Source organism: Sporisorium graminicola, chromosome SGRAM_5 (genome assembly GCF_005498985.1).
Source record: "Sporisorium graminicola strain CBS 10092 chromosome SGRAM_5, whole genome shotgun sequence".
Classification (NCBI taxonomy): domain Eukaryota; kingdom Fungi; phylum Basidiomycota; class Ustilaginomycetes; order Ustilaginales; family Ustilaginaceae; genus Sporisorium; species Sporisorium graminicola.
The window spans coordinates 37,554-62,130 of NC_043735.1; the positions used below are offsets into that span (position 1 = coordinate 37,554).

General features: G+C 56.1%; 10 protein-coding genes across 10 annotated transcripts; 5 read left to right on the plus strand and 5 right to left on the minus strand.

The window, feature by feature from the left end:
• Window positions 1-125: 125 nt before the first annotated feature.
• On the minus strand, window positions 126-1,550 carry EX895_004761 (uncharacterized protein; the record flags this gene model as incomplete). Its single annotated transcript, XM_029885355.1, has 1 exon — window positions 126-1,550. One exon carries the CDS (start codon window positions 1,548-1,550, stop codon window positions 126-128), a length of 1,425 nt encoding a protein of 474 aa, XP_029737921.1.
• Window positions 1,551-3,417: 1,867 nt separating this feature from the next.
• On the plus strand, window positions 3,418-5,228 carry EX895_004762 (uncharacterized protein; the record flags this gene model as incomplete). Its single annotated transcript, XM_029885356.1, has 4 exons — window positions 3,418-3,446; window positions 3,821-3,936; window positions 4,118-4,982; window positions 5,207-5,228. 4 exons carry the CDS (start codon window positions 3,418-3,420, stop codon window positions 5,226-5,228), a joined length of 1,032 nt encoding a protein of 343 aa, XP_029737922.1.
• A 306-nt stretch (window positions 5,229-5,534) lies between these two features.
• EX895_004763 (uncharacterized protein) lies at window positions 5,535-5,819 on the minus strand (the record flags this gene model as incomplete). Its single annotated transcript, XM_029885357.1, has 1 exon — window positions 5,535-5,819. One exon carries the CDS (start codon window positions 5,817-5,819, stop codon window positions 5,535-5,537), a length of 285 nt encoding a protein of 94 aa, XP_029737923.1.
• Window positions 5,820-7,440: 1,621 nt separating this feature from the next.
• Window positions 7,441-9,529, plus strand: EX895_004764 (uncharacterized protein; the record flags this gene model as incomplete). Its single annotated transcript, XM_029885358.1, has 2 exons — window positions 7,441-8,755; window positions 8,841-9,529. The coding sequence occupies 2 exons, from the start codon at window positions 7,441-7,443 to the stop codon at window positions 9,527-9,529; spliced, it is 2,004 nt and encodes a 667-aa protein (XP_029737924.1).
• Window positions 9,530-9,827: 298 nt separating this feature from the next.
• On the minus strand, window positions 9,828-11,749 carry EX895_004765 (uncharacterized protein; the record flags this gene model as incomplete). The annotated part of the gene is made up of 3 exons (XM_029885359.1): window positions 9,828-11,122; window positions 11,197-11,276; window positions 11,394-11,749. 3 exons carry the CDS (start codon window positions 11,747-11,749, stop codon window positions 9,828-9,830), a joined length of 1,731 nt encoding a protein of 576 aa, XP_029737925.1.
• Window positions 11,750-13,584: 1,835 nt separating this feature from the next.
• On the plus strand, window positions 13,585-14,790 carry EX895_004766 (uncharacterized protein; the record flags this gene model as incomplete). Its single annotated transcript, XM_029885360.1, has 1 exon — window positions 13,585-14,790. The coding sequence occupies one exon, from the start codon at window positions 13,585-13,587 to the stop codon at window positions 14,788-14,790; it is 1,206 nt and encodes a 401-aa protein (XP_029737926.1).
• Window positions 14,791-14,979: 189 nt separating this feature from the next.
• On the minus strand, window positions 14,980-16,224 carry EX895_004767 (uncharacterized protein; the record flags this gene model as incomplete). The annotated part of the gene is made up of 1 exon (XM_029885361.1): window positions 14,980-16,224. One exon carries the CDS (start codon window positions 16,222-16,224, stop codon window positions 14,980-14,982), a length of 1,245 nt encoding a protein of 414 aa, XP_029737927.1.
• Window positions 16,225-16,585: 361 nt separating this feature from the next.
• EX895_004768 (uncharacterized protein) lies at window positions 16,586-17,772 on the minus strand (the record flags this gene model as incomplete). The annotated part of the gene is made up of 4 exons (XM_029885362.1): window positions 16,586-16,691; window positions 16,778-16,845; window positions 16,922-16,944; window positions 17,049-17,772. 4 exons carry the CDS (start codon window positions 17,770-17,772, stop codon window positions 16,586-16,588), a joined length of 921 nt encoding a protein of 306 aa, XP_029737928.1.
• A 1,035-nt stretch (window positions 17,773-18,807) lies between these two features.
• EX895_004769 (uncharacterized protein) lies at window positions 18,808-19,665 on the plus strand (the record flags this gene model as incomplete). The annotated part of the gene is made up of 3 exons (XM_029885363.1): window positions 18,808-18,946; window positions 19,038-19,098; window positions 19,197-19,665. The coding sequence occupies 3 exons, from the start codon at window positions 18,808-18,810 to the stop codon at window positions 19,663-19,665; spliced, it is 669 nt and encodes a 222-aa protein (XP_029737929.1).
• A 1,578-nt stretch (window positions 19,666-21,243) lies between these two features.
• On the plus strand, window positions 21,244-24,468 carry EX895_004770 (uncharacterized protein; the record flags this gene model as incomplete). The annotated part of the gene is made up of 1 exon (XM_029885364.1): window positions 21,244-24,468. The coding sequence occupies one exon, from the start codon at window positions 21,244-21,246 to the stop codon at window positions 24,466-24,468; it is 3,225 nt and encodes a 1,074-aa protein (XP_029737930.1).
• Between the last annotated feature and the right edge of the window lie 109 nt (window positions 24,469-24,577).

Genomic DNA, 24,577 nt, shown 5'->3' on the forward strand with positions numbered 1-24,577 from the left:
GGATCTCATTAATGTCACCGCTACCATCTAGATTTATTTCATCACGCTTCGACACAACTCCCACACAGCAATTGCATGGTATTTGACACACAGAAGAATTGCATTCACTGATCGTGCGGCAGAAGCTAGGTTCGGAGCGGGAGATTCAAGTCGAGGTACGAACGCTGGTCCCATAGGCTGGCGACGAGCTTGCGTGGGCCTGTCCAGGGGGTTCGCGCGTGCTGCACCGCGAGGTTGTCGATGACGAGGATGTCGCCCTGCTGCCATTCGACGTGAGCCTGCAATTCCTTGGTCCACTGGTGTGCTTGTTCGAGCCATTCGAGCGGGATCGTTTCGTCCTCTTGCTTTATGCCATCTGCTGTTTGTATCTCTTTGCCGGGCGGGAGCGGGAAGGACGGCGGAGGGAAGTAGTCTTTCTTCTCTTCTGAGTAGTGAGGGGGTTGCAGACATCCGTGCTCCTTGGAGTAGGCGTATCGATTGCCGACGTTGTTGAAATAGGCGGGCTTTTGGAGTGTGGGATGAACGCGGATGCCGGGAACACGCTGGAAGACGTTGATAGATCCATCGGGCAGCCAGGCCCATGAGAAGCCCCTTTGATGCCAAGCACCATACTTCCCATCTTCCTCTCTCCCATCCTCCGTCGAATCGCCCCATCCACCTTCACGCGCCAGCTCGAGAATGTTCTCTTCGACAAGCTTCCTCTTCTGCTCCTCACTCAGACTCGCCAGATCCACTTCTGCATCTGGTGTCGGACCGAACGAATCAGCATTGTACAAGCTGTTTCCTTGCACGCTGCCGTTCACCTTCGCTACGGGATGGTGGATGATAAATGTCAGCCCGCTTCTTTGAATCTTTTCGATGTATCCTGGCGTCGTCGACTTGAGTCGATCGTACAGCGCGAGACTGTTGACAATAGGCGTCTGTCCGCCCGATGTGGGCGCCGAAAGACAGCAGAATGCGATCACGGAAGGGTAGTGCGTCGACAGGCCGTACTCGTTGTGCGATCCGATCGACTGGTGAGGCGGTCCCTCGTTGGCAGTTGCCACATTGGGCGCCATGGCATGTCGGATCACCATGAGCCCCTTGTCCACGTGGTGTGTCCACAAATTGTATTTGCCTGCAGCGTCGCCGCCTGGAGGAGCAGTGCCGGCGAGAGCATGCATGAATTCGCTGAAGTCGTGGGCGTCACGAACGGGGAGTCCTTTGAAGTGGATCGCTCCGCCATGCGCATCCATAAGCTGTTGCAGCTTCGACGGCTGGTACGTGGTTGACGGGACAGGAGCCAATGGCTTGAGCGCCTCGACCAGCTGTGCCGTGGTCAGGTCCTCATCCTTGTCGCCGGCTCGCACTGGCTTGAGGATGAGCGGGAAGGTAATCTCTGTCTCACGAGGATCGCTCTCTGTCAGCTTCAGTCGGCGCTGATAAGGCTCTGTGGCAGGTGCAAAGGCTACATCTGAATCAGGGACCTGAATGAGCCCCGACGCAGAGACCAGCTTCGAGCTTGGCGCAGGCGCCGACTCGGAAGCGTTGCTGACAGCGGTTGGAGCCATCCTTGCGCTTCGTTTTGGGAGAGGTGTGGTGGTACGAGGATAAGACAGTATCACTAACCTCCCTGATGGCGGCTATATATCATCGTGCGAAGAAAGGAACACTTATCGCTGCACAAGGTCATGCTTTGGATTAGCCGGTGGGACGACGGAACCGGACCTCGATTGCGAAAGTGAGAGTCGAGCACGCAAGTAACGTTGCAGGTGTCTTGCGCGGTGAATACTTCGGGGCACATGGCTGCAAGATCTGGTGAGAAGGTCACAGTTGTAAGTCAGGCGCGGGGTCTCGAAACGACACGATCCAGTTGCTCAAGCACGCCATACCGGACAACCCTTCAAAGTGTGCGGCTGTCGAAGGGCGGCAATCGGCATCGGGAAAATAATTTGAGATGAATCAGATCCGATGGAGTGCCTTTCTTTTGCTTTGTTAGAGCGACGGAGGTTGAACGTTTACGAAAGTTCTGGGAGGAAAGCCGCGTCGTCCCGCTTCTAGACTCCCGCATCTTTCCGAGCATCGTTCCACACCAAAAGACGGGCCGCCCTTTAACCGACTGCATGACCAGGGTGCAAGTGGTGTGCATAAACGGCGGAACACCAACACGAGAGGCGCAGGAATACGTTAGTCGTCGATGCCGTACGTTCGTGCTTGCTAGTGAGCTGCCGACGCCGATCGCTGTGACAGCAATCGCTTGTCTTCCTCTCTCTCCACTTGTTGGCCATCCGTGAATGCTCGCGTCCCTTTCGCAGCTAGGACGGAAGAAACACCTGGACGTTCATTCGGCTAGAGCGTCCTGTGGTGCTGAACAGGAGCTGGGTTCATGAAAGTGTCAGAGAAGGCTCTCGGGCAAGATCCGTGAATGCGCTCCGCTTCCGCCTTTCTCGGAAAGATCCTTCGGGGTGTACCCGGCATCCGCTTGGCCCCGCAAACCCGCTCCTCCTCCTCTACACAGCTCAGCTCCCTCAGCCAGCTGTGCCTCTCTCTCGCTTCCCTCTTTCACCCGCAACGAGAGTCCAGCATGTCAGAGTGCAAATAGCCGTTCATCCGATTCCACCTTTTCGTGTGGAGAAGTCGGGCAATGCACGATTCAGAGACAGTGACGCTACGCTGCCGCTGCCCATCCCGGGTGCTACAGCTGTCTGCGTCGGTGGTCACAAGCAACCCGTCGATCCTGATTGTTCCGCGCCATTGCCAAACAGACGTGGACGGCTTCTCGTCCGATTTCAAAGTGCCTCCCTCTCTCGGCCGTTCTGTGAACAACGAATGACTCGATCCGCAGCCAAAACTCAACAAATGAGATTGGCGCTGATAGAGCAGCAACAAACAGAAGAAGAAAAAGACTCACCGAAGAAACAGCGAAAAAAGGCCAAAGATCTTGCAGTGATAAGCGGAGAGATGTGAAAAGAAAGCAGGTTGCAGGTTGCAGGCTGCGCGGTTTTTTCAAGCGATGTGGAGTTGCGCGTGTCCAGTTTGTATTGAGAAGGTCCCCAAATTGAATACATCAGCCCGATCTATGACTTCACTGAGGAAATGCGGAAAATAAAGCCGACAAGAAGGAGACGCTCAGATCAGGGCGACAAGGCGACAAGGCGACAAGGCTTGCTTTCCAGCAGCTTCTTACCGCGGCCGCCACACTGGGCTGCGCAGAAGATCGATTATTTGTTCCACGCTCAGTGAGCGCTGCACGCTGGACGACTGCACGGGAAGAACACACTTGCCGCTTTGCTGACATTTGGCCAACCTAGAGGCCCGAGCTCGAACGAGACAAAGACGAGACAAATATCCACGCCTGCCGTCATCGTCCCTCCCTCCTTCCGTTCCACCATCGAATCTTCTTCGTATCTATTTTTCCCCCACACAACACCTTTCACAATGTCCCAGGTCAACATCGGTATCAACGGGTAAGCATCTCCTTCCTCCCTTGCCTGTCGCTGTCTTTACTTGCTCGATGTGATCATCATCCGCGATTGGTCGTCATTACGATCATGGCTGTCTATCGACGCAAGACAACGGCAGTAGCGACGTGGCCTTTTGCAGGAGATAGCGGGACCACTTTCGAGTGCAATCCTACTGGCATGATCGCGAGCCGTCGTCACTGTCTGTCAAGACGGTGTTGGCGCGCGGCCAATTCAGTCGGATCTCGCCTCCCTGCGGTCCCCGACTTCTCTGCGATTACGATCCAGCATCGAGTTGGCGATTGAGAGTAAGAAGAGAGAGCGCAATATTGACCCTTCGCCCTTCTGCCATTCGCTACTCTGCCACTTCTCTCACTCAGCTTCGGTCGTATCGGACGTATCGTCTTCCGTAACTCGGTCGTCCACAACAACGCCAACGTTGTTGCCATCAACGACCCCTTCATTGACCTCGAGTACATGGTCTACATGCTCAAGTGTAAGTTCTGCCCCATTTACCCACTTTCCCTGCTTGTAGCAGATGGCGACAGCCAGCTACTCAGCAAGCTGCTCGAGCAAAAAAGCATCGATTCGGATCCATGCGGCTTTGGCCGTTTGAAGATTGAGCAAGAATACTGACTTCTCGAGCGCCTTTTCCTACCTTTTTCCGCTGATCACAGACGACTCCACCCACGGTGTCTTCAACGGCGACATCTCCACCAAGGATGGCAAGCTTATCGTCAACGGCAAGTCCATCGCCGTCTTTGCCGAGAAGGACCCCTCCAACATCCCTTGGGGCCAGGCCGGCGCCCACTACGTCGTCGAGTCGACCGGTGTCTTCACCACCATTGACAAGGCCTCGGCCCACATCAAGGGTGGCGCCAAGAAGGTCGTCATCTCGGCCCCCTCGGCTGACGCTCCCATGTACGTCTGCGGTGTCAACCTGGACGCATACGACCCCAAGGCCCAGGTCGTCTCGAACGCCTCGTGCACCACCAACTGCCTGGCTCCCCTTGCCAAGGTCATCCACGACAAGTTTGGTATCGTCGAGGGTCTCATGACCACCGTTCACGCCACCACCGCCACCCAGAAGACCGTCGACGGCCCTTCGGCCAAGGACTGGCGTGGAGGCCGTGCCGCTGCGGCCAACATCATCCCCTCGTCCACCGGTGCCGCCAAGGCTGTCGGCAAGGTCATCCCTTCGCTCAACGGCAAGCTCACCGGTATGGCTTTCCGTGTGCCCACCACCAACGTTTCCGTCGTTGACCTGACCGCCCGCCTCGAGAAGGGCGCCAGCTACGACGAGATCAAGGCCGAGATCAAGCGCGCCTCGGAGAACGAGCTGAAGGGCATCCTCGGCTACACTGAGGACGCCGTTGTGTCGCAGGACTTCATCGGCAACTCGCACTCGTCCATCTTTGACGCTGCTGCCGGTATCTCGCTCAACAACAACTTTGTTAAGCTTGTTTCGTGGTACGACAACGAGTGGGGCTACTCGAACCGATGCCTGGACCTGCTCGTCTTCATGGCCCAGAAGGACAGCGCGTAAGTAAGTAAGGCTTAGCGCTCCCTCGTTTTGAACGGGAGCGTGTGCCTTCTTACCCCAACCTCCCCCCTTTCTGCGCGTAGTCAAATCCTTGCTGTGTACTTCCGTTTGCCGCCAGGCAGACGGATAACGATGCATTGTTTGTTGCAATGATATACAAAAAAACAATTCCTACAGTCCTGGCTGACGCCCTTTAATGTGTGTTGCTTTGTTTTTTGTGCAGAGGCGGTGCTTCGAGGCTTTGAGATGGTGGTGGCTTTGTTTGCACAGTCACGAAATGAACGGATCAGTTTTTTGCTGTCTATTGATGGGCGAATGGGGGTATCTAAGATTGCTACAGTAGGAGGGGGTCTCGCTATGCGAGTGGAGGGTTGTGTATAGAGGTGTGGCGATGCAGCAGAGTGTGTGACGACTGAGAGAAGGGCTTGGCCGCGGTGGTGGGCAATCGCGAAGCGTGCCGAGTGAAGTTGACGCTGAGAAAGAACGCGATTCTGTGAGAGGGAACACCGGGTATTAGCGGGACGGACAAGGCAGCTAGCTGTTGAACGCCTCTAGAACGCATTGCGCACATCCGCATCCCAATCGCTTCTGGCTGTGTCCACGAGAAGCGGTGTGCCGGATCTCCATATCCCGACCCAGCTGGCTAGGCAGAAAGCGACCGCGCCTACCCTCCATGCACCCGCATAGCCTTTGATGCCGTGCCGACCGATGGCTTGCGTAGCGTGCGACGAGACGACGACAGACAAAGCCACGTAGAAGCCCGTATCGGTGATATCGTATGTGCCTGGCAAGCGCGATGAGGCGCCGAGGAACCTGGGTGGGTGGATGACCACCATGACGTGTGCAACTGCCGATGGCGACCCGCAGCAGCAGCGAGAGGACGCAACTGCAGTCCGATGAGAAGGACTGCACTCTATGCGGTGAAGAAAACGGTAGTCGGGTTGTGGTGGTGAAACAGCAACTTGGAAAGAAAAGTTTCGTTACAAAAGTTTCGTTGTGATAAGGGTCTCAAGTGATCTTCTCGCTGTGTGTAGCACAACTTGCGTGCAGTACTGCACAGAGGCACGCCATTGTTCACTCTCGTCGGTCTTGGTCCAGAAAGTTCGGCTGCACATCGACGACACACGACCCGGACTACTTCGCATGGGTGCATGACGCCGTGACGACCGGATCACGGCTCCAGTGGGTTGCACCAAGAAACGGAACACCTCGGGAAGCCGTCTGACAGTCGCATCCGAACAGGATCATCAGGAGAATTTTATTTACAAAAGGTCACAGAAAATTCTGGTTCCGAATATCGGGGTCAAAATCAGACCCGAGAACCCAGCTGGCAGGCATCGTCGTTGTCTTCTTCCGAGGCCTCTTGCTGTGGGCAGAACCAATTGAGTATCGCACATCGATCGCTATTGTGGACGTTGTCAGCCAGCATCGATGCAGAGACGTTTATCTTTGGGGCTCGCACAAGTGGACATGCCATGTGTGTAGCCGATGTCGATCGAATCCTCAGCCCAGCTGTACACAGGCGCAGCTGAATCGTTTCATTCCCGAATGCCTTCTTGTTCCTGCATAGGTAACTTCTCTGGGACAGCCGTTTGCCTCGGACAGAGGTGCAGCTCAACAGGCCGCACAGCACGGCAGATCCTTCGGCCAGGTGCAACAGTTGCGAGCTCAGATTTCGTACCGCGGAAACCCCTCGGGATGCTGGACCCGCGGGAACGAAGCCCGTTGGTACGGCCAGAGTCTTGTCCGGAAGTGTGTAGCCTAGCGAAGAATTGCAGCCTCGTCTACGGCAACGAGGAAGTAATGACGTGTGGCTCGATGGCCCTATGCTGGTTTATACAAAGCTGCAAAGATTTCACCGACGTGGAGGAGAGAGACAGATTCTCCGCGATCCGCGGCAGGCGTCACCATTATACGCGCGCATAAGCTGTCCAATTGCGAAAATCAAATTTGCCTGGCTTACCACACCTCAACCTCGCTGTGACGTACTCGGCTACTTGTCTCATTCCAAAGCCCGGTCAACAGTCACTTGCCTCCTCTCCCTCTCACGGCCTTCTCATTGTGGATGTAGCCATGTGGCAGTCGGTATCCGCGGTGACATTCACCTTCGCCCGCTGCATACATTGCATGGTTGGCGCGCTTGGCAATCGGAGAATTTTGAGTTCGGACGCTCTGCTGTAGCCTTGTCAGGCCTCCGTCAGAACTGTTTCTCTCTCTCTAACCCGCGGGATGGGTGTTACCTTAGAAGCTGAGCTACTCTACAAAAGCACATTCTGACGTCTGTCCGTAAGCGAAACGGAGAATAGGGCGTTTCCGCAATCACAATCCCTGACGATACTCGCCAGCTCTCCCGGGTGACAAATGTATTAAACGGTCACCCTGACGCACCGTCATGTCCAGCTTCCCCCTTATCCATAGCATCCTTTTAAGAGCATCTTCGTATCGTAACACGCAACAATGCTGGTCGACAATGGCAGAGACCACGGCTACGATACTAGCACCAACCTTCATCACCAACCCGCCCCAAGCGAGCCCGCTCGCCGTCCTAAACCTCACCACCCGCGCCCGTACGGTCTCGACTGGTACCAGGACACAGCATGGGGTCTCCTAATCAACAAGCTCACCAAGGGCAAAGTCCTACCCTGGCCGGAGCAGCGTGATGATTTTGTGCCCCCCGAAGAGTACTTGCCGGGCTACAAAACGCGACAGGCCACGAGCAATGCCAGGACCGCATCGCACGATTCGCCCGTTTCCGGTACCGACTCCCCGTCCTCCGCTGCCTCGGACCGAACCCACGTCGGCAATAACACTTCCAGCAAGCAGAAGCCCGGGCAAACAGCGATGGTCGAAGCCGGGTCCGCTCCACGGTCTCCAGAGCGACAGTCGTCGTCTGGGCACACTGGGGAGGAGAAGAACTTTGAGACCGCCCCGGACTCGCTCGAAGACGATACGGACCCGTACTTGATCGATTGGAACGGCGAGTCGGACCCGGACAACCCGCTCAACTGGTCGAAAGGACGCAAGGCCTTTGTGACGGCCATGCTGTGCTTGCTGACCTTCTCGGTCTACATGGGTTCGGCGATCTACACCCCAGGCGTGGAGCTCTTCGCGAGCTACTTTGGCATCGGCACCGTCCCCGCTACACTCGGCCTCACGCTCTTTGTGCTCGGCTACGGCCTGGGCCCCATGATCGGGTTTTCCTCCGCCTCGGAGATCCCGGCCATCGGACGGTCCGTACCGTATCTGTTTACACTGTTCATCTTTGTGATCCTGCAGATCCCCACGGCGCTCGCATCGAACATCGCAGGGTTTATGATTTTGCGCTTTTTGGCGGGACTGTTCGGCTCGCCGCCGCTGGCAACGGGTGGTGCGAGCATCGGCGACCTGTACGGTCCGCGCAACCGCCCGTTGGCGTTGGGTGTGTGGGGACTGTCTGCGGTATGCGGTCCTGTGCTGGGCCCTCTGATCGGCGGATTTGCCGCCCAGAGCTTTGGCGAGCAGGGTTGGAGGTGGACCATCTGGCCGCTATTGATGCTATCCGGCTTCACGCTGGTGGTGCTGATTGCGACGCTACCCGAGACGTCCAGCAGTAATATTCTGTACAGGAGGGCGCAGAGGTTGAGGAAGGTCACGGGTAACCCGAACTTGAGGACTAAGGGCGAGATCTTCTCGGCGCATTCGACGGGCAAAGAATTGGCTTTGATGACGTTTGTCAGGCCGTTTTTGCTGTCGTTCACTCAGCCCATTGTGCTCGGGATCAACTTTCACATTGGTAAGTTTACCGCTGCTGTGCTTTCCGCTGTTGGCTGAATGCTGACCTCGCACACCACTCGTTCGCTCTCCTTGACACTGAACAGGCCTAGTGTATGGTATTCTCTATCTCTGGTTCGAATGCTTCCCCATCGTCTTCGTCCAGACTTACGGCTTCAATCCGGGCGAACTCGGACTCGCCTTTATGGGCATCTTTGTCGGCGCGATCTTGATCTACATTCCCTTTTTCCTGTGGCACAAGTACTCGTACGGCCCGCTTTACGACCGCACGGGGGGTAAGGTTGCGCCCGAGAAGTGGCTTGAGCCGGCCATCCTGGGCGCGTGGGCGATTCCGATCTGCATGTTTGGGTTCGGCTGGACAGCCAACGCATCGATCCACTGGATCGTGCCCATCATCCTTTCGTCGTTCTTCTCCATCGGGACATTCCTGCTCTTCCAGTCGGGGCTGGCGTACTTGGGCGACTGCTACCCCGAGTACATTGCCAGCGTCTATGCGGGCAACGACTTCTTCAGGGCGTCCATCGGCGCCGCCCTGCCCCTCGTCGCACGCGCCATGTTCAACAACCTCCAGGCCAACGGCCCCAAGGAGTTCCCCGTCGCTTGGGGATGCACCTTGATCGGCTGCATCTCGATTCTCATGGGCCCAATCCCCCTCTTGCTCTACAAATTCGGCCCCAAGCTCCGCAAGATGTCCAAGTACGCCGCAGACCCCAGCGGCCGCAACCAGTCGTCCCAAAATGAAAAGCAAAACAACAGCAACGACGACGACAACTGAGCTTCCACCCTCTTTTGCACGCATTTGTATAACCTAGATGTTTCATAGGCTAATCAAGGACTCCATCCTGCCAGTCTCGCAGCCGTTTCTTGTCTGCCTCGATAACGTCTACGATGGTCCATCTCAACTCTGAGACCAAGTCACTGCTGCGAGAACACGAAGTGAAATTGAAAAGCTCGCTCCCACACATTCACGCGCGATCGACGTCAAAACAGAACTGTGAACAGCGACAGACGTAAATGCATAACGAAAGGAACAGACAGACAGACAGAAAAGGCAGCATACAATAACTACACAATCAGTGTGCTCTGGCATACTGTACGCCGTGCTCGTCCTGCACCTTGGTGAGTCGGTCCCAGTACGACGACGGCGTGTGTGCAACCAGGCGACGCACAAGGGGAATCAGCTTGAGCACGTTGAACACCAACGGCAGCGAAACGTCGGGGCCCTGGCCGCGGTGGTCGAGGTGCGTGATGATGTTGACAGGCGTCTGAGTCGGGAGCAAGGTGCCCGGACCAGTGTAAACCTTGCGAACATCGTTGCTCAGCTGCACCTCCTGGCCGACGTGGGCAAAGTGGAGCTGGCTAGTAGGGCTGATGTGTTCAAGCCTGTTGCTGTCGCCAGCATCCGGCAGCAGTGTGGCGACGGCATCGCGCCGGTTCGTAACACGCCACAGAACCTGCGGATGGTCGAGATCCCCCTCATGCAAAGCTTGGTTGAAGGCCGAGATGCAGTCCGGGTCGCCGATGATGGGCGTGCCAAAGCAGTAGGCATCACGCACGTAGATCCGGTTCCCGCCGTCGCCCGCCAGACCAAAGTCCTTGGGCGAGGCAATGGCGCGCGAGTAAAACACACTAGCCAACGCGGCTCCCAGACTGTGCCCCGTCACGTACAGATTGACATGCTCACGGCCAGTGGTAGCTCGGATCTCCTCGACGATCTTCTTGATCTCTGTGCGAATCTTGGTGTATGGAAACGCTCCTACAGTGTTGTCGGAAGGCGGCGGGATAGTCTGATTGAGCTGTTGTGGGAAGATCTGATTGTAGAAGCCGGCGTGCACCTTGGTGAATCCAGGCAGCCAGCCACGCCCGTCCGTGTAGTCAAAGGTAAAGTCGATGGCCCATTCCTTGAACTCGACCGGATTGGTGCCCTTAAAGGCGAGGATGATAAAGTTGTTTCGGGGATCCCAAAAGGCGCCGCACAGGGGCGACGTGTTGGTGGCCAGCTCAGAGATGCTGGCATACTTGAGCCCCCACTGCTTGGCAACGCGGTCAATCTTTGAGTCGGCGATGGCAAGCTTCTGGCCGATCTCCTCGCCAATGACCGTGAGATCGTCGGGACCGCTCATGAGCTGTTTGTCCATCATTTGGGCTTTGTGAGCCGTGCGCACGGCGTCGTAGTATGCACCCACGTTGCGTTCGTACACGAGCGCAGAGAGCATCATGAGGAGCTTGGAGACCTCGAGATCGAAGTTGCGCTCTTCCGCCGTTGAGTGCGTGGCATTGGACGCGGGGTCCGACATGACTGCAAAGGCAGCATCGCGAATTTGCTTGTTGCGCGGGTCGGCATTGAACTCGAAGATGAGGGGATAAGCTGCATGGATGGAGGACTTTGCTGTCAGTGATTCTGGCCTCGTTCAAAGTGCTTGCGTCGAAGGAGAAACCTACCAAGGTTAGCAAGACTGATGTCATGTTTTTGCGACCAGGGCTGCCAGATGGCCTGGACGAAGGGTAGTCGCCAGATGGCGCTAATGACAGAGAGAGAGAGAAAGAGAGAGAGAGATCCGTGTCAGAAGGCGCAGCTCGTTATATGATCGGTTCTGAGTCGACAGTTGGACTTTAAGGGGCCGAGTCGGGCTACTCACCTTACGATCAAGCTGCCGAATAGCACGACCGTGGTGACAGATGCAAAGACGAGAGCGGACCAGAAGCCGAGCGGGTCGAGCACGAGCTGAGGCAGGCTGGTAAACGTGACCCACCAGGTTCGAGGCAACCACCTGAAGAAATAGTAGGCCAGATCTGAAAGCAAGGCGTAGAACCAGCCATGAATGGCCGAACCTCTTCCCGAGACGTGAGCGAGCTCGGCGACCTGCCTCTTGCGCAAGTTTGCACGGAGCTCGGCTTGCATGCCGCCCTGACCGAGACCGACGAGCTTCTTTGAATTGGGGGATGCACCGTTACGGACGTCGGTCGATGGCTGATTGCAGAATGTCGACGACATTTGCGAGCAGGATAGACGTCGTAAGAAGAGAAAGTGCTGGAAAGAGATGGCGAGGGAGGCGGGGAAGATATAAAGAATTCGTTCTTTTATAGATCGTAGCAAACGAGCTGGGCTGTGTCTGAGCTGCTAAGTCAGGCTGTGGATTGCCTGCAAATGGCGCTACCGGGTGAGCCCAGTAAAGCTGCGACGATAGCGAGGTCAAAGTGACAAGGGGGAACAAAGCGATGCCTCTCTTGAGACGAGAGTCGAAATCGTTGATGCTGGATGGACTCGATACGGGAGCAGGAATGCTTGTGATCTAGGCCGGGACGAAGGTCGCTCGACTTTTCCTCGACTGAGATGAGACTTGTGAAAGGAGTCAAGACCCGGCTTATCGCTAGCTACGTTCGAAGAAGGTGGCTGCAAAGCGCAGTTTGAATGCTAAGGTGGGGACGGTAAGACGAAGCTTGCACGCCAGACGACGCAAATATTGTCAGCACCCGCAGGATCGGTGTGAGGGAGTGACGAACAGGGTGAATGAAGGAGGGGAAGGTATCGATGGCCGTCTGGCTCAGGAAGGGTCCCGTGTCAGAAGCGGTTGTTCTGTGGGATGACACGACCGAGCGGAGTTTCCAGCCGGGATGTGTGTAAAGACACGAACAGAGGTCTTGCTTCTGAAAGTCAAGAAGCGCTCTGCTTTCTTCTCAAGTCACGTTTGCCTTTCCCCGAACGGAATCGCATGAAATGGGGCGTCGAGCAGCAAGGATGAGAGGCCGTGAGAACCCTCTGAGTCCGGTGAAGTGGTTGCGATGCTATTCTCTCTCTCTATCGCCCTTTCCACCATTGGTCGACTAAAGCGATTGGTTCTGTTGAAGTGGCCTTCTTCTCGCTTCGAACATGTGAACTTGGCGTCGCCGTCCTGCTCTGGTCGAAGCGCCCGTTGCTCGTTGCTTGCTGCTCGCTGGCGGGAAAGGTTGAAAGTCCTCATTGAACCTTATAATATTTCGTTTTGAGAAAAGGGTCCTCCGGAGGCGAGCCGGAAAAAAGTGACAGACGCTCCATGCGCATGCACGTTTAGGCGAACGCGGGACTGGGATGCTCAAGAGCTGTTGTTCTTTTCCATGGAGGCTTGATTGATGGCGGGAGCGCAAACACGTTCATTATCACGACGAGGTCGGACTTGCCGTCTTACCGTCACTGTATCACGAGCATCGTGGACTACGCAGCCACGGGTCAGCTTCCAAGACCGAAAGCCCCTTGGATGGTCATCCACAGGCTCACGATGGCGTGCTGTCAGTGGATCGAGAACTGCCAAAGCAGACGGTCAAGTCGAAGCAGCCAAGACATTCGCCGATCAAATCTTAACTGAATCCTGCAGCCACATTGAAGATGTTAGATCCGGTTTCTGAAGCTCGTGCGATAAAAAAAAATCAACTTTCAAGGAAGTCGGAAGTTCAGATCAAGTGCAAGAAGAAAACCGCCAAAAAAATTGCGAATGGTTTGCGCCTGCTGCAGTTCACCGAACTTTTTTCGGCTTGGAGCTGCTGCTTTGAAAGTGGAGTCGCAGATGTCTGTCTTCACCCTTCACCATCCACCTACCGATACCCTTCTGCTCCTCGTCACCGTCCTGTGTCTGTCTGCCTTGGGCGCTTCGTTTCGGAGGCACCGAACACAGAGTCTTTAGTCTTTAGTCGCCCTTGTTTCGAAACGCCTCTTCACCTGCTATTTGGCTCATCCTAGAGTCTTGCTTGCCCGACTTCTCTCGGCCCTCCCGTTGCACTCCATAGTACCATCTATTCAACGTGCAGACAATCGGATCAAAACCGAGAGTTCACGCCGTATCACACACACATATAATGCCACCCAAAGGCTCGAAAAAGTCTTCTAAAGCGGAGGCCGCTGCTGCACCTGCTGAACAGCCAATGGACATTGACGAGCCCTCCAGCTCGCAGCCCAGCGGCAGCCTCTCCAACGACCCCGTCGCCTCGAACATCATCCAAGACTCCAAGACCTCGGCAGCAGTGGACCAGCGTCGCCTCGTCGAGATCTTGCCCGAACGCGTCGGCTCGGTCGCCAACACCGACTTCCCGCTTCACCACCCCGGCGAGAACCACGCCTTTTCCCTCGCTGCTGCCAACGACAAGCTCAGAGTGATCGTCACCCGCCTCTCAGATGCATCATGCGAGTTTGACCTGATCGGTGTCGATGCCTCCGTCGCTAATGCCGTGCGCAGGGTGTTGATGGCCGAAGTGCCCACTGTCGCCATCGAACACGTTTACATCTGGAACAACACTTCCATCATCCAGGATGAGGTGCTCTCGCATCGTTTGGGTCTTGTGCCGCTCGCCATCAACCCGGACAAGGTGCTGATGCGCATGCCTGGTGATGATGCCGACGACAGCAACACGGTCGTCTTCCACCTGAAGGCCAAATGCGAACGCAACCGATCAGCAGCACGCGGCGAGACCGACCCGGACAAGCTCTACATTGGCCACAACGTCTACTCGGAACAGCTGCAGTGGGACCCCAAGGGCGGACAGGACGAAGATTTCGCCGACGCGCCACCTCGCCCCGTCCACGACAAGATCTTGATCGCCAAGCTGCGACCGGGCCAAGAACTTGATTTGGAACTGCACTGCGAAAAGGGCGTCGGCAAGGATCACGCCAAGTTCTCGCCTGTGGCCACTGCCACCTACCGCCTGCTCCCGCACATCCAGCTGCTCCAACCCATCCCGTCGGACTCGATCGACAAATTCGTCAAGTGCTTCCCGCCAGGCGTCATCGGTGTCGAGGGTTCTGGCAGTGAGCGCAAAGTGTTTGTGAAGGACGCGCGAAAGGACACTATCTCGAGAGAAGTATTCCGTCACCAGGAATTTGAAGACAAGGTCAAGCTGGGCCGTGTTCGGGATCACTTTTTGTTCGATCTCGAGAGCACGGGTGTCATCCCACCGGAGAAGCTGCTGCCGGAAGCGATCAAGACGTTGAGGAGCAAGATCTCGACACTGAGGAAGAGTTTGGATCACTTGGAAACGAGAGGGTTGGACACTTCGTTGGCTGCTTAGGTGGCGGACTAGTCTTGTTTTGGCACTGCAATGTAATCGCTGTTGATCTCACTCTTCGAGGATCGCTGTCAAGTCTGTCTTACGTGTGGTTGCTGTTGACCCCGCAGAAAAATGAGCAATTAACGTTATACAGCAGGATGTTGAGGCGTTATATACAAATCGCTCGCCCAAGCGCCGCCCTTCCGCTCTCTAGTACGCTCTCCCCTCCTCCGAAAGAATCCTCTGCTGAACGCTGTCGATTTTCCGATGGCCGCTTCTGCCCATGCCACCGCCAAACCCAGCCCATTTATCCTTGAGCTTGTCCACCGCATCGTTCGGCTTGATCCAGCTGTTGGACTTCTCCAAGTTCGGTCTCGAGTAGCCGTAGCTGGCGGCGTAGGATTCGGGGCTGTCTCCGTCGGTCGCCACTGAGCCGGCAAAAGTGGTGAGGCGGTTGGTGATGCGGAAGGCGTACCCCACGCAGACCCAGACTCCGCCGAGTACGCCCGCGAGGCGCACGAGGAACTGGATCAGCGTCGTGGAGCGTTCGTGGATGGTCATTTGGAGAGGCTCGATATCGTACTTGATGAAAATGCCGGGAACACCTTTGCCGTGTTCGATCTGGCGCGTGTAGTCGGTCACCGAGTACTGGTGTGTGTGCAGCTTCCGTCCGCGCGCATCGACAAACAGCGTCGGCACAGCAGACACAAAGTACTGAAAGACGGTGAAGTGCTTGTCCGTCGTCTCGACCGACGAATCGAGCGGTTGCGAGATTTCTGGGAAGTAGGGTCCGAAGCTGAACTCGTGGATCACATGCGACAAATTCATGAGCTTGTGATCTGTATGTTCCATACTGAGGTATCCGTGTCCCAGCGTCGTGATGTGCAAGTTGCCCGTCACGCGCTTCACTTCCATGCTCCCGTAGATCCTGCACGCCGGGCCATCCGGCACGACGTGCGCCGTCTTCTGGAACGCTACTTGTCGACTGAACTTCTTGTTTTTGGGCTTCTTGCGGTACAGCGGCTTCTTCCTCGCTTGGTTGATCGTCTTTTGCACCGACAGCTCCTCCCTCGGCATCGCATCCAACCGATCCGCGTGCCCAATCTCGAACGTCGTCCCATCCTTGGTGAATTCCAAGTCCGAGACGTGCAGCCGATCCCCCACGGCATCGCGCACATCGACGGTGAGATAGTGACACTTCATGGCCACGGTCATGTCCATGTTGATCTGCATCGAAGACTGCAGCTGGTTGTCCACCGCGAACGAGTAGCGGCGTTCGCCATACAGGTAAGAAGAGAGCTCGGTCCATAGCAGCGCGAGCAATGTCACGGCGGAAATGATGGTGAGCAGGCCGCCTTTGGAAGAGCGTTGGGTGTAGATCGACTGCGTTTTGGGGAAAGCATCGAATTGGCGGATCTTGGGGAGCTTGTCCAACGAATCCAATAGGTCGGCCATCTTGGGCGGCGCGCTGGGTCGAGTGCCTCCAAAGTCAAATTGATCCCGATTGCGAGGTTCGTCGGCAAAAAGATGATGGAATGGTGACGGGAAAAGGTGGACGATTGGTCTAAGAGAGGGTCTTGAATGGTGCTCAGAGGCTTGGCGAGATCTTCTCATTTCAACCGTCAACGCTCGGACGCACGCCAGCTCAACGGGCAGCAGCAGCAGCAGCAACGGCGGCGTCGGCAGCTCAATTTCCCCACTTTCCACGCGTCGCGTATCGGGAACCAGATCGGGCTCATTCTTAGGTTGCCGGTTGATTCTCAGCCAGCCACCTCTGAGAACGTCTCCCTACTTTTTCGTTTTTGCCATTGCCGCTCTAGAGGACAGCCAGTGGGTCTCGATCGGCCTTCGAGACAGAAATTGAGTACTGAGATGGAAGCTCTTTTCGAAGCCAGTGCTGCAGAACGTCTCGCAGGTATTTTCTGCTCGGACGATAGAGAAGGGGGAGCGGTGAGTCAAAGGTGTCGACGGGCAGAGCATTTGCGGTGAAGAAGCGAGATCAACTTACCTTTCGGTGTTGGTGTGGTTGGTGACGATAACGGATGCGCCTGCAGCCTTGTACGCCAAGATCTCGTGCTGTTGGTCCGGTGGAAGAGCGGTCAATTTTCGGCTTAACGAGCCTGCTAACGACGACTCTGTGATTCCGACTTACATGTGAGAGCTCGCCAGTGAGGTCTGGTAATTGATGGCAGACAAGAGCAGCATTTGCAGGGTTCGTGTCAGTGAGGAAAACAAGATCTGAGCAAGGACCAAAAGCTCTGGCTGCCATCGTGACTTACAAAGATCCGCTTTGATGCCAGCAAAGACGCTCGAACCGGAACCGGCACAAATGGCAATGCTCGAGATTGGCTTGTCGGACGCTTTACAGCCTTGAACGTGGGGAAGATCAAGATTCTGCTTGACCCTCCTGACGACCTCCTCGAATGTTTGGGGTGCATCCAGCTCGATGAGCCTGCCCAGTCCCGCCGCCTCGTACCCTGCAGGAACATTCTTGGACGAGCTGAGCGCAGGGAAAGCATTGGAGCGGAAGCTTTCGAGCGCTTCAGACGACTCGAGCTCAGCAAAGGCCTCTTTCGTAGAGACGACTTTGCCAAGCCAGTCGTTGATACCCCCAGGGGTCGCGTCCAGACTGGTATGCGGGCAATAGACGCTCACCCCAGCTGCGGCGAGTCGGAGCAAGCTCGTTTGCTGAGGATCGGCCAAGGTGAACGACTTGAGACCGCGGAAGATGATGGGATGGTAGACAAGTGCGACCTTCACATTGTCAGGCGAAGAGAGGATCTCGTCGCATACATCGGTGGTCAGATCGATGGCAAGCATGATGGCTTGCTTCTCGTTAGATCCGGGGACGGTCGATGGCGGTGCTTGCAACAGAAGACCAACGTTGTCAAATGACGTCTCAGCGAGTCGAAGCGGTGCGATACGGTTCATGGCTTCCATGGTGCTCGCCAAGATTGCGTTTCGCTTCACCGAGTCGGTGATCTCCCAGTTGGGCTGCGACATGATTCCTCGAACAGCCGCAAGCGATGGGCCAGGTGCGATGATGGGAAAGGTACAGGGGCGTTGAAGGGAAGCTCTCGGGCTGATCGACCGTGTACTGAGGCGACCTGCAAGCGTTTTTGTTGAGGCTCCGATTCGACGAAGAAGGTGCATCAATGCCGGCGACGATTCGAGCAAGGGCTGAGCCAAGGATGTCGTGCGCAGAGCAGAGTAGATGGTGTTGAATCGTGTTGGATCGTGTTGCTTTGCGATCTTCGAAAAGGTGGAGGCCCAAAAAGGAAAAGAAAAATTGGAAGTATAATATTAAATAATAAAATAATATCTAAAAACCAATATTTACATCACAGCATCTGCCCCTCGGCGAGAGAGCAGCGAGTATTTTTGAACGTTGACGAAGCTTGGTTTCGAGAGGGTAGTGCAGCAACAAAGCCTTGATCTGCTCGAGCCAAAAATCGAAATTTGGGTCATTTAGTTCAACATCGCACACACAGCACGCACACAGGCAGATCGCTCGATTCGTGATAAGTTGGCGCAGTACTCGCTGCATTGCAGGTCCGCTCCCGCCTTTCTAGATTCTCAGTGCGCGCTGCTTTGGCCCCTATCAAAACCTCCACCACCATCATCCATCTCGACGACGCATACTCGCAAGCAATTACACATTCCTCAGTAGCGTACATCACAGTATCGCCATCACCGTCAATCACATCACCAGAACGAGCCCTTCAGTGATCTTCGACGCCTGCACGCGGCTCATCCTCGAGGACTCTTGCAATCGTCGCATCTTACCGAGCAAGGCCTGCCCCATTCCTAGCTAGTTCAGCGCCAATCTCATCGTACGACTCGTCGAGCCCGCGAAGCAAATTCAGACACCACCATCACACCTTCGACGCAGCCAGCTAGCTGCCCGCGATTCGAGCCAAGACAGTTGCACCACGCGCATCCTGCGGTGACTTCGAGTATTCAAAGACTGTCCAGGTCTCAGCAACGCACGCACAACCTTTCAATCGGACGCGCACAGCGAACAAAACAATCGCAACAATGGCCGCTGCTCAAAGGAATCCTCGCCAGCTCCAGTTCAAGCTGGTCCTGCTCGGCGAGTCGGCCGTCGGCAAGTCGAGTCTCGTGCTCAGATTTGTTAAGGATCAATTTGATGACTACCGCGAGAGCACGATCGGAGGTGAGTTTTGGTCAGCCTGCAAGCAGCATCTCTTTACTGGCTCAACAAGAAGGCTGATCCCCCTTTTGACCTTCACTTTGTTTATCTGCAGCCGCTTTCCTCACACAAACCGTCAGCTTGGACGCTCAGACCACAGTCAAATTCGAGATCTGGTGAGTATGCTGCGTCCGATGTCGCCATTATGCGTAGGAGTTGCCATCTGACCTTTGACTCTTCACTTTCATTCCACATCCTCGTGATCAACTCTCAGGGACACTGCGGGACAAGAACGATACAAGTCGCTCGCCCCCATGTACTACCGCAATGCCAATTGCGCCGTGGTTGTGTACGACATTACGCAGCCCTCTTCGCTCGACAAGGCCAAAGCATGGATTCGCGAACTGCAGCGTCAGGCTGATCCCAACATCATCATCGCTCTCGCAGGCAACAAGGCCGATTTGGCAAGCACACGCCGCGCCATCCCGACCGAAGAGGCGGAAAAGTACGCCCAGGACGAAGGCCTGCTCTTCCTCGAGACGTCGGCCAAGGACTCTTCCAACGTATCGGAGCTGTTCACCATGATCGCACGCAAGCTGCCATTGGAGCAGGCAGCGGACTCGCAACGCAGTGGCGCTGCTGGTCGCGCTGGTGCGGCTGCGGCGGGTGGTGCTGGTGCAAGGCCAGGGGTCGACCTCAGAGGACAGCAGGCAGGTCAACAGCAGGATGCTTGCAACTGTTGATGCGATACGCACTGTCCCACTCGATCGCGACTTTGGATCCTATGCTCTACGTGGCCGTTTGCTGATCCACTAAGCGTTCTCACCTTTCTGACGAACACTGTTACGCTCTCCTGTACGAATCCTTCATACCATTGTTTCCACTGTTGCGTTGTATATAACCTTGAAACTCGTGCCGCATCAGAGTTTTCACGAGATGCTAGCGAAGCAGTGATGCCGTGTAGCCTGATTGTGGTGCGGTGGCTGAAGTGGGGCGTCTTTTCAAGAGCTAAAGAGCCAAATAGAGGATCGGTCTGATGTTTGCATTAAAATCCGGCGTTGTTGCTGAGGAAAGGTGGAAGTGATGAAGCATCCGCTGTCGAGCATCGCCCAGCGGCCGCATAGATAGACGGGTGCTTTGTCTGCAATGCGGGGTCTCGGACATTCAGCTTTCGTCGCTAAGCTGTTGAAAGGCTCGACGTGGTTCCAGAATACGAGCACAAGGTCGTTCGGCACAGCCATACTTCTCGCCTGCGCGTTGTGCGTGTTTACGGAGACTTTTTTTTTCTGGTTTGAGACAGTTAGAACTTACGGTCAAATTGAGCTGTGAAATGCTGTTCTCCACCAGCCACTGAACAGCATTTCAAGCTGGCCTGGTGATGCCTGGCAAGTTGGCTCTCGGCTGCATTCCCGAGACAACAACAGCGGAACCCGAGTTTGTCTTCGTGAAGTTGGACCATTCGAGGAAAATCGTCGCTAAATGAAAATTTGCTTTGCCGACGCCCAGGGGGAACAAGGGGAAAAGATCGTGTGCTGTGCCGTGTCTTGCTTTGTTGTGCAGTGAGCTATGAAGCTGGCTGTGCTGTGTTTGAGCCTGAAAATCTGCTCGACACAAAGGCTTACCCGAGAAATGGCATACCACTGTACTTTCAAAATGATTATTTCTGTTGTAATTCCGTCGGGTTGTTCTTGCGTCAAGTGACTATGGACCTGCATGTCGCTGTCGCTGGAAGAGCGGCGGCTGCTTTGGGCTCGACTGGCTTTCCACAGCTTTTGCATGCCGCACCGACCGCCTGCCTTTTCCTCCCTTTCGGTCATCGTCGTCACCGCCATCATCAACGTTTTGGCCCCGCATTTCGAGCATTTCATCCTCTTTCTCATCTCAAGCTTGACTTGCGGCAGCTCCGGTCATCGTCGCGTTCGGAAGATCAAGGCAGGAGCGACGCAGCGCTAGCACTGGAAACCATCAATCGCATCTCAACTTCAAAGCGAATCGCACGGCCCCGCGCCAGCTGGACGCCTCCATCCCCGCGACGTTGCTGTGACTGGCAACGAGCATAAAAGTCGGCGCCCCTCTTCTCCATCGCAAAAGTGCCTTGCCAACGGGTCATCCGAATGGTGCACCTGAAGCTGCGCTGAGTGTGCCAATCTCCAGCGGAATTCTGCCGAAAATCGGCTCGGTTTCAAAGCACTTGATTCGAGATACCCCTCTTCGACACACGCTCGCTTCTTCTCTAGCAATCGCAGCCGACCCTTATATGACCACATTGTGACAACCACGGAAATGTCGATGGCGACAGGAGGGGAATCCGCGCAGCCTAAATGAAAAAGTTCTTCAAATCAAAGGAGGCGGGGACCATCACTCCCCTGCCTCCTACCAGCCCTGCTGCACCCAGCAGCTACTCGTTTGGCACACCACGCCTCTTTGACGAGTATCAGGCCAGAGTCGCATCGCAGTCGACAGAATCGCGTCGACCATTGTCTCTTCAACCCCCTACTTCCAACTCGTCACGACCACCACCACGCGACTCTTCTGACGATCTTGGCTATGCGCACGCCTATTCGTCACCACCACTGTCTTCTTCTTCCTCGCGGCAGCGTCACAGTCAGCAGATGGGCGCTTCGCCTCGCAAGAAGCGCTTCTCAACTCAGGTAGCAGACACGACGGTGTACGAATCGTACTCCGATCCCAACTCACATTCGCAACCGTACCGTCCATCCTACGATAGCAACCACGCCGCAGACTACGACGATTTTCGGTTACAGCCTTCGCTGTCGCAACCCCCATTGCATGCAAATGCGAGACTGTCCTTCCAGCAGCAGCAGCAGCCAGCGTCTGGAATCGCGGCTTTCTCTCCACCAAAGTCACTGCGTCCGGCTCAACCGCCTGCTCATCACCGTCGCGATAACTCGTTGAACATGGGTATCATTACGGGTGCCGCTCACCAGAATGGCAGCGCCGATCTCAGCTACGCGCGTTACCCGCCAGCCAATGTTGCATCTACAGACGCTACTTGGCCAGTGCCGCATCAGCGGAGATCGGAGGACTCTGATGATGCAGATCACACTCGTCACAATGACGGCGATGATGATGGCGCGGATGCGGACGTAGACGGACGTACGCCCACTGCGAGTAGTGCCTCACGCTCTGCAGCCTATCCCGTCTACTCGGGTGCGGACGGTGATGAGGACGCTAATGGTGAGGTGCTCATCTCTCACGGCCGCTATGAAGAGCCACACCCACGCGAGCTTGATGGCAAAGACAAGGTCAAGGCAAAAAAGCTTTTTGGATTCGCCACGATCAGCAACAAGGACAAGAAAGCAAAGCAGGACCGAGACAGGGCCGCTCCATCGCCTTCGCCCGTACCTCGCGCCAGCCGTGATCGCGACGATGCGCGACTCATGGCTCCTCTCGTGGAATTGCGCTCCCTCTCGGCTCAGGACCGCAATAAAGAGGGATGGATGGATCGTTGGAACAAGCGAGCGCATCACCATCAGGCAGCTCGAGTGCAGGACAAAGAAGCAGAAGAGATTGCCGGCTCCCGCATCGGATGGCTCTGCGCCAATGCATACAGCGAACACGACTGGATGCACATCTTGCCACTCATCGACATGGTAGGCCACTCGGAGGCCGCGAGCAAAGAGGCCGCGCGCGCGCTTCGTAAAGAGTTCAAGTATGGGAGTGTCGATTCGCAACGGAGGGCCGTGCGCGTCTGGGCGCTGCTGACGTTGAATGGGAGCGATCGGTTTCGGTTGCAAGTTGCCAGTAAAAGGTTTTTGGAGGCAATCGAGGAGACGGTTGCGAGTCCTAAGACGCCGTTGAGTGTCAAGGAGACCATGCTGAGGGTGTTGGGGGTATTGGCATTCGAGTTTAGGGGTGACGCCGAATTGGTTAGTGTGACCAAATGTTGGAATAAGGTCAAGCCGAGCGATCGGCGGAAGGATGGGGAGCCGTTGGAAGACGATTTGTTCGAATTCAGGTTGCCGCAGCCACGGACGACATCCGCACAGCAACAGCAGCAGCCGCCATCGCGCCATGCTTCGCAGCGTCGTTCGCAGCCGCCTCGACACCCAGTGGCGCTCAACGATACCATGTTCGACGCAACACCACTTCTGCAACATCAGCAACCACTCTGTCCGCGCGCACCGCCACCCATGCCTGCATCGCTCCAACTGCAAGCGCAACCACCTCTACGCCAACCTCAGCAGCCTCAGCAGCAGCATGAGCAACCGTGGTTGCTATCAACGCTGCCCGCTCCCAACCTCGATCCTCACCCCCATACTGCGTTCGGCACACTACCCTCCTCCATGCCTGTCGAGCAACAACCGACCAACGGCAGCACCACCACCACTCCGGCAGACATCGTCTCGAACCTGGAAGCGGCTGCAGCGTCGATGGACTCCCGCTCGGCGTCGTACCGCTCGTCGTCGGCCGATGATTCTCTACACCACCACCAGGACGTGGTGACTTTCGATGAAGACGTTCGGCGCTTGCACGAGGAGTGCCAGATTGCACGGAGCAATGCCGCCGTGCTGTTGGATACGCTGCTGCACGAAGGGCTGCATCCGGACACTGCGGAGCTGGTCGACGAGTTTTACGGGAAGGTGGTACGGTCGCAAGAGCTGATTTCGTCACAAATTGGGTGGGCTTCGGCGCAGGCGGATCGGTCGCGGCTTGCAATAGGGGCGGCGGAAAGGGAGACGGGCGAGGAAGCGCTTCTTGCGGATCTACTGGAAGCGCATGGCCGGACGAGCGAGGCCGTGAGAGTCGTGGAGGATGCAAGGAGGCGCATAGAAGAAGAGGAAGCAGAGAGGAGGGTGACGGAGAGGAGCAAGGTCGAGGTGAGGTTGGTTCGGTCAGCACTCGTGCAAGATGCGGCTGGAGACGTGTACGATTTGGGCAGGGGCAGAGGCGGAGGAGGAGGAGGGCTACTAGGTGCGGATCGGGAGATGAACCACGCTTCGGGGTCCAGATCGCCCTCGCCTTATGCTGCGATTATTCCTGCTCGGGCCGCAGCTTCGGCGTTGAGTCCGAACGCAGCTTTCTCCCCACCTTCGAACGGTGCTGCTGTGGGTTATGGCGGCGTGCCACCGCGAATCTCCCGCCCTCTACCGGTGCCCCGGTCAGACCAGTCGTCGGATTCCAACAACAGCACCCATTCGTTTGCCGCTCCTCCCGCGGGCAACAGTCTGACAGCTTCGAGCCACTCTACCCATTCCAACACATCGACCCACTCGCTCAATCCTGTGCCCAGTGGAGGCGGGTCTGGGGGTCGATCGCCCCTGCCGCTCACACCGACCCTCAACATTGACATCAAGCAACAGCAGAAGGAGGCTGGCTCTTCCCAGGACGAGGACGAGGACGAGCTGCAGACCCCGGTAGTTCCAAGTGCCAAGGCGTTGGGCAAGCGCAGGGCGGTGAGTGTGCGGTATCCAACGCCTCCGGGAACCAGGGAGGCGCCGCCACCGCAGCTGCCGCCGCTTCCGCCGGGGAGCGCGGGTACGAGAGATGTGGTAAATGGAGTGGGTGGGTTGAAGTTAACGTAGGCGATTGAAAGTGAAAGTGAGGCGAGATGTACACATTTGAAAACGAGGTTTCTTGGCTCTCTTTGCATCTTGCTGTTCGCTGCTGCTGTGTGCGTGTGTGTGTGTGTGT